This window comes from Physella acuta, unplaced genomic scaffold (assembly GCF_028476545.2).
Source record: "Physella acuta isolate Inbredline_101_S28 unplaced genomic scaffold, ASM2847654v3 ptg000017l, whole genome shotgun sequence".
NCBI lineage: Eukaryota > Metazoa > Mollusca > Gastropoda > Physidae > Physella > Physella acuta.
The window spans coordinates 1,328,016-1,339,291 of record NW_026731537.1 but is presented as its reverse complement, the minus strand read 5'-3'; the positions used below and the strand labels follow the sequence as shown (position 1 = coordinate 1,339,291).

The 11,276-nt window shown below is 35.9% G+C and overlaps 2 protein-coding genes across 5 annotated transcripts; one reads left to right on the top strand and one right to left on the bottom strand.

The window, feature by feature from the left end:
• Positions 1-1,523: 1,523 nt before the first annotated feature.
• On the bottom strand, positions 1,524-5,455 carry LOC131937656 (PDZ domain-containing protein 11). 3 transcript variants are annotated; one of them, XM_059295268.1, is made up of 7 exons: positions 5,413-5,455; positions 5,069-5,181; positions 3,477-3,563; positions 3,135-3,191; positions 2,878-2,976; positions 2,660-2,720; positions 1,529-2,503 (listed from the first exon to the last, which is right to left on the bottom strand). In XM_059295268.1, the coding sequence occupies exons 3-7, from the start codon at positions 3,558-3,560 to the stop codon at positions 2,436-2,438; spliced, it is 369 nt and encodes a 122-aa protein (XP_059151251.1). In that variant the 5' UTR covers positions 3,561-3,563; positions 5,069-5,181; positions 5,413-5,455; the 3' UTR covers positions 1,529-2,435. The 3 variants fall into 3 exon arrangements, with proteins under 3 accessions (XP_059151243.1, XP_059151235.1, XP_059151251.1); XM_059295260.1 differs by lacking the exons at positions 5,069-5,181; positions 5,413-5,455 and having other exon boundaries at positions 1,524-2,336; positions 2,438-2,503; XM_059295252.1 differs by lacking the exons at positions 5,069-5,181; positions 5,413-5,455 and having other exon boundaries at positions 1,527-2,503.
• Positions 5,456-5,578: 123 nt separating this feature from the next.
• LOC131937536 (uncharacterized) lies at positions 5,579-9,794 on the top strand. Of its 2 annotated transcripts, none has more exons than XM_059295047.1 (4): positions 5,579-5,699; positions 7,441-7,558; positions 8,209-8,242; positions 8,683-9,794. In XM_059295047.1, exons 2-4 carry the CDS (start codon positions 7,457-7,459, stop codon positions 9,483-9,485), a joined length of 939 nt encoding a protein of 312 aa, XP_059151030.1. In that variant the 5' UTR covers positions 5,579-5,699; positions 7,441-7,456; the 3' UTR covers positions 9,486-9,794. The 2 variants fall into 2 exon arrangements, with proteins under 2 accessions (XP_059151030.1, XP_059151040.1); XM_059295057.1 differs by having other exon boundaries at positions 5,581-5,699; positions 7,453-7,558.
• The last annotated feature ends 1,482 nt before the right edge of the window (positions 9,795-11,276 follow it).

Sequence of the window (11,276 nt, the reverse complement as noted above, 5' to 3'; positions counted from 1 at the left end):
GACAATTTTCACATAGATTTTAAACATATTTCCGTCCTTACAATACTTACATGTAATAAATTCTTCTGGAAAATATATATTGCAATATTCCATCCAGATAAACAGATGAATCTAGTGAAATATATAAATATGTATATATATATATATATATATATATATATATATATATATATATATATATATATATATATATGTATATCTGTATATTTAAAATATGGTTAAGTTTAAAACATTTTTAATTATGGGTAAACTGCCAGATATTAAATTCCAATTGCCAACTACATTGGTATAAAATGTTGACTGTTACGTTGTTTTAAAATATTGATGTTGGCCACTACATTGCTATAAAATGTTGCGTCCTCCTTCACAATGTTGCAGTGCTAAGCAAAGAAACAATTAGTTGTTACCTACTTGATGTTGGAGTGTTACACATATTTTATACTTATTGTTTTTCCCCAGATATAATCCATAATTTGAAGCGTGTTTACCTCTGCCTCAGTATCAAAGGTGGGAGGTACATCCAGACGGATCCAGTGACATTGCAAAAATATTCACATAATGCACACGTAATATGAATAGCAATACACCAATATAGAAAATATCCTCCTTCACAATGTTGCAGTGCTAAGCAAAGAAACAATTAGTTGTTACCTACTTGATGTTGGAGTGTTACACATATTTTATACTTATTGTTTTTCCCCAGATATAATCCATAATTTGAAGCGTGTTTACCTCTGCCTCAGTATCAAAGGTGGGAGGTACATCCAGACGGATCCAGTGACATTGCAAAAATATTCACATAATGCACACGTAATATGAATAGCAATACACCAATATAGAAAATAAGGAAAAACTTGAATTAAAATTTTTTTTGTCTCCAACATTGTTTATCCACAGATGTTTCAATCGATTAGGATGGATTATCCTAATTATTACAAACATTTGAGTAAATATATAATTTGTAAATTAGGAGTGGGGAGGTGACAATATTTATTGTTTTTACAAGGCTGGAGCAACGATGACAAATTTGGAAACCACATAGTAGGATGACCCTCTCCTTAACCACAGGTCACACCCCTATTAGTATGACAGGTCACATCCATAGTAGGATGACCCTCTCCTAAACCACTGGTCACTTCCCTATTAGTATGGCTTGTCACACCCCTATTAGTATGGCTGGTCACACCCCTATTAGTATGGCTGGTCACACCCCTATTAGTATGGCTGGTCACACCCCTATTAGTATGGCTGGTCACACCCCTATTAGTATGGCTGGTCACACCCCTATTAGTATGGCTGGTCACACCCCTATTAGTATGGCTGGTCACACCCCTATTAGTATGGCTGGTCACACCCCTATTAGTATGGCTGGTCACACCCCTATTAGTATGGCTGGTCACATCCATAGTAGGATGAGCCTCTCCTCTATCTAATCAATAGCAGTGTCACAGTAAACTTAATCCTTTGACTTACACAAGGCTCACAAGACTTTAATTCAAATCTATTTTAAAACAGAAATGCAATGTGGATCAAGTTATTAAAATATATTTTTATTTATTTATATATAGAACTTAAAAAATAATATTGTGCGCTTTTCATCCTTTAATGCAAAATAAATCCATACGAAAAACATAAATCAAACTGTCACTTCTGTTTCCAACCAACCTTTATCAATTGAATATTTTCATACATGCAAGCATCATTTCCACTAACAGAGTTGATACTAGCCAGCAGGTTTAGTTGACAATCAGCTATTTAAATGTTAAGTGATTCATCTAACACAAGAAGGCATAGAGAGAATTCAGTATAAAAATAATAAATTTGTAAAGGTATAAGATTAAATACCTTACATATTTTATCAAAATCAAACAAAAATCATTTACTGTCATCAAAAAACAACTTTGGATAAAAAAGGTTCATCAGTGTTATATGTACATATAAATAATACAACCTGCTCTAAGTTCATGCACAGTAGTCTATGTGCTATAAATAAGAGATAGTGAGTCTCCATTGCTTACATATGCAGATTGTGTGTAATATGACCATGTAATGTAGTTGTGTGATGTGAATATGTTTGATGTAATTGTACGAGATTATAGTTGAGATGGGGAAGACACAGACTGTGTGATGATCCATCCTGTCATATGAAATGTGATTGTGTCATTTGAGTGTGTGTGGTGTGAAATGTGATTTTGTCATTTGTGTGTGTGGTGTGAAATGTTATTGTGTCATTTGAGAGTTTGTGGTGTGAAATGTGATTGTCATTTGTGTGTGTGTGGTGTGAAATGTGATTGTGTCATTTGACTGTGTGGTGTGAAATGTGATTGTGTGTGATCCTTGTTGAGATGGGGAAGTCACAGACTGTGTGATGATCCATCCTGTCATATGTAATGTGATTGTGTCATCTTACTGGTGTGAAATGTGATTGTGTGTGATCATCGTTGAGATGAGGAAGACACAGACTGTGTGTGATATTCCATTCTGTCATAAGTTCTTTGATAACCTACAGAAAATAGTTATATTTACTATAAAAAATAAACAAGTAACCTCAGAACATTAACTGCTTTTACCTTTAAAAAAAGTAGGCTTTTTTTTAGCAAAACAAAATAGCTTCAATTAATTTATTTTACAAGACTTACTTTTACAACAAAGTACTCACCAAAAGGAAAGTATTTGACAACCATTTCTATACTTGTACTGAATTTTAAAACCCTGACAGCCTAAAAAGTTTCAAACATGTTTTAATTAAATAGACAAATCAAATAAAGAAAAAGTGGGCACATCTGCTAAACTTTATTTTAATCAGTCTTTCCTTGGCATTGTCTATGATGTCAAAATACTACACTGATATAGATCTATTAAATTATTTAGGTTTACCTCAGCATGGTCTAAGGTGCTAAAATCAATATTGTTCACTTTGAGTATTTGATCACCCTCTTTGATTCCCAGATTTTCTGCTTCACTATTTGGCATTACCTACAACATAAATTCATTAACAATATTAGAGGTCGGTTGCTTAGGATTTTTAAGATTAACACACACAAAAAATAATGAATAAGATAAATGAAGATAACAGCATTATTCAGAAAATTAACACAATGCTTTAAAATATATTCTTAAAAATGTAAAATTACTTTTGAAACAAAAAATCCAAAATTGTGTTCTTTTCCACCTCGGATATTAAAGCCAAGCTGAAAAAGATGAAAAAGTCAAATATGTAACTTCTACAAAGAGTAACTTTGTTTAACAACAGTTGTAGTGTATATTCTAATGCCTCGTTTAAGAGCAGACAAATTGTTTTGAAATGGCTAATTAAAACTCATTATTTCATTGATCAAGAACAACTATTCTACAACAGGACACTACTGAAATTGTTTTTTGTGGCATCGCTACCCCAATCTTAACCAAAATAACAAAGGAACAAAACCTTGATACCATGTAGTTTTGTGTAGAGCACTGGAATATCAGGTACTTACAGCATCAGAAGCCTTTTGTCTTTTCAGATATATAGTTCGAGGTAAAAACATTTGCAGATCGTTGTTGTAATCTCTATGGTGCATTCACTTAAAAAAATATTTAATTAGTTAAAAATTTTGGATGGTAAATAAATGTATTGATATATAATTTTGTCATCATTCAGCTTTTCAAGATATTTCAGTAACAAGTCTTACAGTCTAATGTCAAACACATTCATGTTTTTTCAACACACGTGCTTGTTATCCAGCCACTGACTTCAGTGTTTTTCCAGACATTTTTCTCCGGGGGGGGGGGGGGGGGGGGGGGGTGTCAACATTTTTTGGGGAGGCGTACAATAGTAAAAGTGTATGTTTACTATATAACATCCATCTCGTTCGGGGGGGGGGGGGGTAGACTCTCTTCGGGAGGCTCTGCCCCCCCCTCCCCCCGAAGAGATGCCTGGAAGAAACTCTGACTGACTTGAGTGATACTAGATCAATAAGCAACAAGAAACAAAACAATGGTTTGGTAATTTCAGTTTTCTGGGTTTGTTTGCTTATAGTCATAGCTACCACCTTATAAATTGGAGTCCATTTTTGCTTCATCAAGTGGTAGAAGGCTGGCTGTCTATAGTAATTACTAATTTCCCTCCATATTAATTACACGTTGGTTGCCATTTTGATAATTACTTCATTTGAATCGTTTGCCATGCAACAATGTTTTAGTCAAAAACAATTAATTAAATCTATTTTTGTTTCAAATAATTCATAACAATAAAATATTTCAAATAACAAATAACGTTTTTAAAAAATCCATTATTTATAGCATTTTGGTTCTTTTAAACATAAAGGCCCTATAGCTTCAATAAATTTTCTAAGCAAATAAAAAAAATGAAACAAACCAATCAGCACTTATGTTTTAATTTATGAAGTGACGACGCGGATCGCTGATCGTTCAGAGTATTATTTGAATTCTGTAGGACGCATTCAAAAATTTGGGATTTGCCATCTGAATTAAAAAAGCTTATTATTTTGTTTACTAGCACATCTGGTGTGGTAGAGTCGACGTGCGGTAGTTACGTTCATAGCCCTTAAGCTCAGAGTTCAAACCCGGGGTTAGCATGGCCTATATACAGTACCTTTTGAAATCTATTTTTTTCATATTGAAAATGTCAAGTGTAATTTTTTTTTTCAAACTTTTAAAATTTTTATAAAATTTCCAAACTTTTTCACTCGCATGATTGCTTGCTTACGTTTTCTAGCCTGCTGGAGAAAAATCCAACCATGGCAGGCGTATAGTAGATCTATAAGAATAAGTCATAGATATTCATATAGGCCTCCTAATGATTATATTTATATATTATAATGAACCCAATTTCTATTTGAGATTGTCTGTGTCTTCACTTCTCTCTCTTTTAGATCGAGTGCTACTTAGTACATAGATCTAGTCACTAGTGGTAATATAGTACATAGACTTTAGAGAGTAGGTTTAACGAAATTAACGGACAGCAGAGCGATCCGCGCAAATGTGACTTTTTTATTTATCACTTTAGTTGACTTTAGAGTTTTAGACTTTAGTCACTTTAGTCTTTAACTTTAAATTAAAATTTTACCTCTTCTGCTGGAATCCACTTGGGCGGAGGTTCATAAGGTGGCGGATAATTTTCATTAAACGGCTGTTCCATCTTTTCTTTTCTAGATGCTTCTAGGATCTAGAATCTAAATGCTAAATGAAAAAAATAATAATTCAATACTAGATCTAGATCAAGAATCTAGAAATAAAACTGGAAATACGTGAGTTTAGTATTTAGGTTCGTGTAATGTTGATTGTTGCTAGTTCAAGTTTTGTACATACAGTTTAAATACCACAATCAACCTAAATATTGCAAAAAAAGCAGCAAAAATAATAAAATATAGGCCCTACCTAATTAATATAGGCCTATCTATTTTAGCCTACTTATTTTAACATAACTATTTGCGTTTTGAATCTAAGATTATATGTATTGAACAAATTAACTCCGTCTTCGTATTAATATTTCCTTAAACATTTTGCAAAAACAATTTTCCTAAATTTTTCATCACTAGAAATGTACGTTTGTTTTCAGTTCTGTGCAGTTATGGTCGACAATTAGACTACCAATACAACGACTTATAGTCGATATTTTAATTTACCCTGTACTTTTGCCTTTCATTGTTTTTGTTTACATCCCCTCTCATAAACTGGCCGGCATCATTTATTAGTTGGTAAGACCTAGAGAAAAGAGAGTTGAGAGGGAGTTGCAATGATTATGTCAAAATGTCCATGTTAGTTTAGTTTTCATAGCCCAGCTCTAATTTTTTTCTAGCAGCTGGCTAGGTGTTGATTCAGTAAACACACAACTAACATCAACTGTCACACTCAACATTATCAATCATAATCATTCATAGGTAGGTAATCTATCGTTTTGGGTACGTAAAATCGCCCGCGGCTATTAATGTACGAAAACGTTACCTCATTGTCAAGGCTGTAATAGAAGTATATTGTGATATGTTTGTGTCAAATATTATAGATAAATGAATAATAAACCTAAATCAATCGCTAAATATATCAATATAGGCCAGAAATTAACTTTAAACAGCAGTGTCTGCAAGAAAGATTTGCTATATAAACAGCAACCATTTGTAAAATAGAGTGGCTTCCGCCTGAATCTCGCGGTATAAGTCTATAAAAATAAAACTTTAACAAGATGGCTGCTATAGTAAATGAGCATGGTTGCATCTGTTGGAAATATTGCTGGTGTTCATTTATTACTTAAAAGTTTTAATTCAATTGTTTAAAAACAGGTACATAAATAAAACAAGGAAACATTTTTGTATTTTTCAAAACATAAATCCTCCTCAAAATGTGAAATAATTATTAAAATGTAAGGAGTCACCTGTTTTTCACATTACTAGTCGCGGGCGATTTTACGTACCTAAAACGATAGATTACCCAATCATACAGTCATACGACATACAATAATGTCTCGGACTTAGTCATTATCATATTATGATACATCAGTAACATCTGTACTCTAGCCTAACTATTTGATTTGGACTTATCACTCCAGCTGGCTACATAATACATATTAATTCAGTTGCTATTGTAATTAATGACTAGAATGTATGTATGATGATTGTATCAGTGGCGTCGCTAGGTCGGGTGTCACCCGGTGCGGCACCTCACGGTGTCACCCCTTTTTTTTCCCACTGTAAATTTTGAAGATGTTTTCACTCCCCCCTGGTAAAAAGCTGAAATACTAATGATGTGCATTCATACTCGGTTATTAATACAGCTGGATGTAATATTGTTTTCTCCCCCCCCCCCCACCCCCCTTGTCAGGATCATAAATTTGTGCTGCTTAAATTACTTTTTAACTCTAATAAACCATTTATTGAACTGGCAAAAAACCATTTATTTATTCTATATATCTTGCATTTTTTTGTCTTGGTGTCACCCCCTAAATGGTGTCACCCGGTGCAGTCCGCACCCCCGCCCCCACATCGCGACGCCTCTGAATTTGTATACATTACTAGTTAATATTATAGTAATTACTATTTTAGAATTAAATAAATTCCTTCATATAATATATATCTAGGCATAGGCCCTAATTATAATAATAATGTAGGTAGGTTTAAATTAACTAAACAAAAAACAAGAATGCTAACTGAAAAAAAATTAACAGATACTGCTGGGGTAGGTTAGGCCTACATATTTTAATACTTTTGGTATTTAGGCCCTAAATTAACATCAGCCCCTCTGAGGGATTGCATTGCCTGATAGTAAAGCACTAAACTGTTGACCCAAAAGTCTGAATTTTGTTCCCAAAGCTCTGGTCACATGAGGCTAATTAATTGGGAACATCAACCCATCTAGGAGAGGATAAAGCACTGCTGTACATGCAGACAGAAAAGCAGGTTGAATTTGGAGTCATTGATTTAATACTAATACATCTTCTATCTGCAGAAGCACAGAGAGAAATATGGAAATTATGGAACGTTTGAATCATGCACTGACAAACGGCTTGAGCAAGGAAGAGTTTTTTCGCTTAGTAGAATCAGAGCTGAAGGGCAAAAGGCTACTGGTGCGTAACAGATCATCACACAAATTAGCTCTTGTTTGATACTAAAAATGTTGTCAATTTTCTCTGTGCTGACAATGTTGTCAATTTGAGAGGTTGAAGTTGTCATACTGTAACTGTTCAGTATGCAATGGTTAGACTGCAGCTGTATGTAACGGTCATACTGTAATTGTTTACAATATAATTGTGTTATACTGTAGTTGTTCATCATGTAATGGTTATACTGTAATTGTTCAGTATGTAATGGCTATACTGTAATTGTTCAGTATGTAATGGCTATACTGTAATTGTTCAGTATGTAATGGCTATACTGTAATTGTTCACTATGTTATGGTAATATGCTGCAATTTTTCTTCATAATGTGTTTTTACATATGACTTATGACACCATTTAATAACACTCCTAAACACATGGTGGCATTCTTAAACACACGGTGACACTCCTAAACACATGGTGACACTCCTAAACACATGGTGACACTCCTAAATACATGGTGATACACCTAAACACACGGTGACACTCCTAAACACATGGTGACACTCCTAAACACATGGTGACACTCCTAAATACATGGTGATACACCTAAACACATGGTGAGACTCCTAAACTGTAATCTGATATTAGATTGTGCAAATATTTTTGTGTCATTTCAGAAAAGTACCAACAGTACAATTACTTTATCTTCTCGTAAGTCAACATCTTTTTTACTTAGCTGATAACACTGACAGTCCTTAAAAATTGTTTTTTATTTTACCAAACAATTGTAGTCAATACAGTTATCATTATTTAGTAAACATTCATTAATAAACATTCAGTCTAAAAAAATCCTTTAAAAATGAAACATCATCAAAATAAATTTTAGTACAGTAGTGAAAGTTAGTGCTTCAACATTTTGTAAATCTTCGGTAATATGCATAGATAAAATTCTGTTATAAAAAGGAAATAGATCTAAATTAATTTCTTTTTAAACTGCAAAAAAAGAACTCAAATGTAAAGATTGAAAAAGTCACAAGATTTCTTTTAGCTGAGTTCAGTCCCCTTGTATAATACTTGTAAAATAATTTATGATCCCTGTACTTCTGTTGATTTAGCAAATTATATTTCTGTATTTAAATAACTATTTTCAGGGACATCAAACACACCAACAGAGTACCATGAGCTACTGAACAAGTTGAACGAACAAGAGGCTCAATTTAAATTGTTTCACGAGGAAGAGAAAAAGAGGCACCAAAAGTATGAAGATATGATGCATCAGCAGGCCAAACTGTTCCAGCGTTTGCTGGAGGAGAATAAGTCTCACACGGCTGAAAGTTTTCAAAACCTCAGAGCCGGCCTTCAGGAGGTTAAGGACATGCTGCACAACACTGCCCAAATGGAAAAGAGTTTTTTCAGAGAAGAGTTAGGCTCTGCTCAGAGTGACATGTTTAATAAATTAGTCAAGGTTCAAGATGTGAGTAAAAATAAGGTGTGTGCAGAATCAAAAGCCGTGCAACTAATGCTGCAAGAGTTTAAGGACTTTGTCCACAGTGGGTTTTCACAGATCAACAAAAATGTTTTGGCTGTGAAGAGTCACGTCACTCGTCTGTCATCGCAGATCCCGCTGGACGTGTCCCACGTCCCCCACGAACCAGACACGAGCAAAGAAACTTTTGTGCAGAATGTTCCAGATGCTGAGGTTGAGCCCGACAAAAACCAACCAATGACCTTTCTTTTGGCTGTGGACAACTTGTTTTATCAATTTTTCTGCTTGATTTTTCTGATTTTGCCTTGCCCCAGAATCCAGCCATTGAACTTGAAAGTGGGCTGGCCATTTCTTATAGTTGGATTGGTCCTGGGCTTCTGTATTCACTGCGTTTGTAACAGCTTTTGGCCATCAGAGGAAAACACAGTGTATGTAGAGAGAAAGAATGGCTGGCTTGGTCTCTTCTAGCCAGCTGTGTGAAGGTGAAGGTCACTAGTAACTGCTGAACATCAGAAGGTGAAGGTCACTATTAACTGCTGAACATCTTTAGCCAGTCAAGGCATGAATATTTTTTTCTTTCAAAGCTCCATCAACACAGTGTACCATTAACTTATCATGATATTAATTGCCTTGACAGCATTAAGTACTTTTTAAAATGAAAATAAAATCCAGTCAGTTTTACTATTTATTATATTATATTGAATTTTTAAATACATTGATATTTATAACATCATGAAATTGTGTGACACTTTTTGTAAATAAAAATGAATTTCATATAGATCTACAAGCATTTCAAAATTGTTGTTTTGATTTTTAAAATCTACTGTTGGGTTATGTATCTATTTATCTAAAAATTAATTTAAAAAAATATGCAGAGTAGCTCCAAAGTAAAAAGTTCCTATATTGTATAGAACATTACAAACTAAATTATGATAATTAATATATACCTTAAAATATTCAGGCATTAAGACTTGTAGGAACTGAGAAAAAAAAATGTTTGTATGCAGACTAGACCTACAAAAAATTACATTTTTACCTCAAAGTTACATTTTAAATTCAGATTATTATCTTTATATGCTTGTCAATTCTCACCATGTTTATTAATGGAATCAGACCAGTTTTTGGCATATAAACCAGGAAAAATATTTCCGTGTTTGTATACTTGTGCCGTCTTTGTCAAGTCATTACTTTTTTCCTATAGTTTCAGTAGTGTGCATTCTATAGTAAGTTCCACATGTTAATACAGAATTCCTTGATTTGTTTAGCTGACTGTACAGTTGTGTTGGCCAGAGATGGTCGTGTTGGCCTGGGATGGTCGTGTTGGCCAGGGATGGTTGTGTTGGCCTGGGATGGTCGTGTTGGCCAGAGATGGTCGTGTTGGCCAGGGATGGTCGTGTTGGCCAGGGATGGTCGTGTTGGCCAGGGATGGTCGTGTTGGCCTCGGATGGTCGTGTTGACCTGGGATGGTTGTGGTGGCCTCAATCTGTCGTGGTGGCCTGGGATGGTCGTGTTGGCCAGGGATGGTCGTGTTGGCCAGGGATGGTCGTGTTGGCCTGTGATGGCCAGGGATGGTTGTGGTGGCCAGGGATGGTTGTGTTGGCCTGGGATGGTCGTGTTGGCCAGGGATGGATGTGGTGGCCAGGGATGGTTGTAGTGGCCTGGGATGGTCGTGTTGGCCTGGGATGGTTGTGTTGGCCAGGGATGGTCGTGTTGGCCAGGGATGGTTGTGTTGGCCAGGGATGGTCGTGTTGGCCTGGGATGGTTGTGTTGGCCTGGGATGGTTGTGTTGGCCAGGGATGGTTGTGTTGGCCTGGGATGGTCGTGTTGGCCAGGGATGGTTGTGTTGGCCTGGGATGGTTGTGTTGGCCTGGGATGGTCGTGTCGTGGTAACCAGGGATGGTTGTGTTGGCCTGGGATGGTCGTGTTGGCCAGGGATGGTTGTGTTGGCCTGTGATGGTTGTGTTGGCCAGAGATGGTTGTGTTGGCCAGGGATGGTTGTGTTGGCCAGGGATGGTTGTGTTGGCCAGGGATGGTTGTGTTGGCCAGGGATGGTCGTGTTGGCCTGGGATGGCCAGGGATGGTTGTGGTGGCCAGGGATGGTTGTGTTGGCCTGGGATGGTCGTGTTGACCAGGGATGGTTGTGTTGGCCAGGGATGGTTGTGTTGGCCTGGGATGGTCGTGTTGGCCAGGGATGGTCCTGTTGGCCAGGGATGGTCGTGTTGGCCAGGGATGGTCGTGTTGGCCAGGGATGGTCGTGTT

Coding starts and splice junctions, on each gene's coding strand:
- LOC131937656 (XM_059295268.1), bottom strand. CDS start 3,560: ATGCACCATAGAGATTACAACAACGATCTGCAAATGTTTTTACCTCGA. Junction 3,192..3,476: donor GACAAAAGGCTTCTGATGCT/GTAAGTACCTGA, acceptor CATCTTTTTCAG/CTTGGCTTTAATATCCGAGG. Junction 2,721..2,877: donor GCACCTTAGACCATGCTGAG/GTAAACCTAAAT, acceptor GAAACTTTTTAG/GCTGTCAGGGTTTTAAAATT.
- LOC131937536 (XM_059295047.1), top strand. CDS start 7,457: ATGGAAATTATGGAACGTTTGAATCATGCACTGACAAACGGCTTGAGC. Junction 7,559..8,208: donor TGAAGGGCAAAAGGCTACTG/GTGCGTAACAGA, acceptor GTGTCATTTCAG/AAAAGTACCAACAGTACAAT. Junction 8,243..8,682: donor TACAATTACTTTATCTTCTC/GTAAGTCAACAT, acceptor AACTATTTTCAG/GGACATCAAACACACCAACA.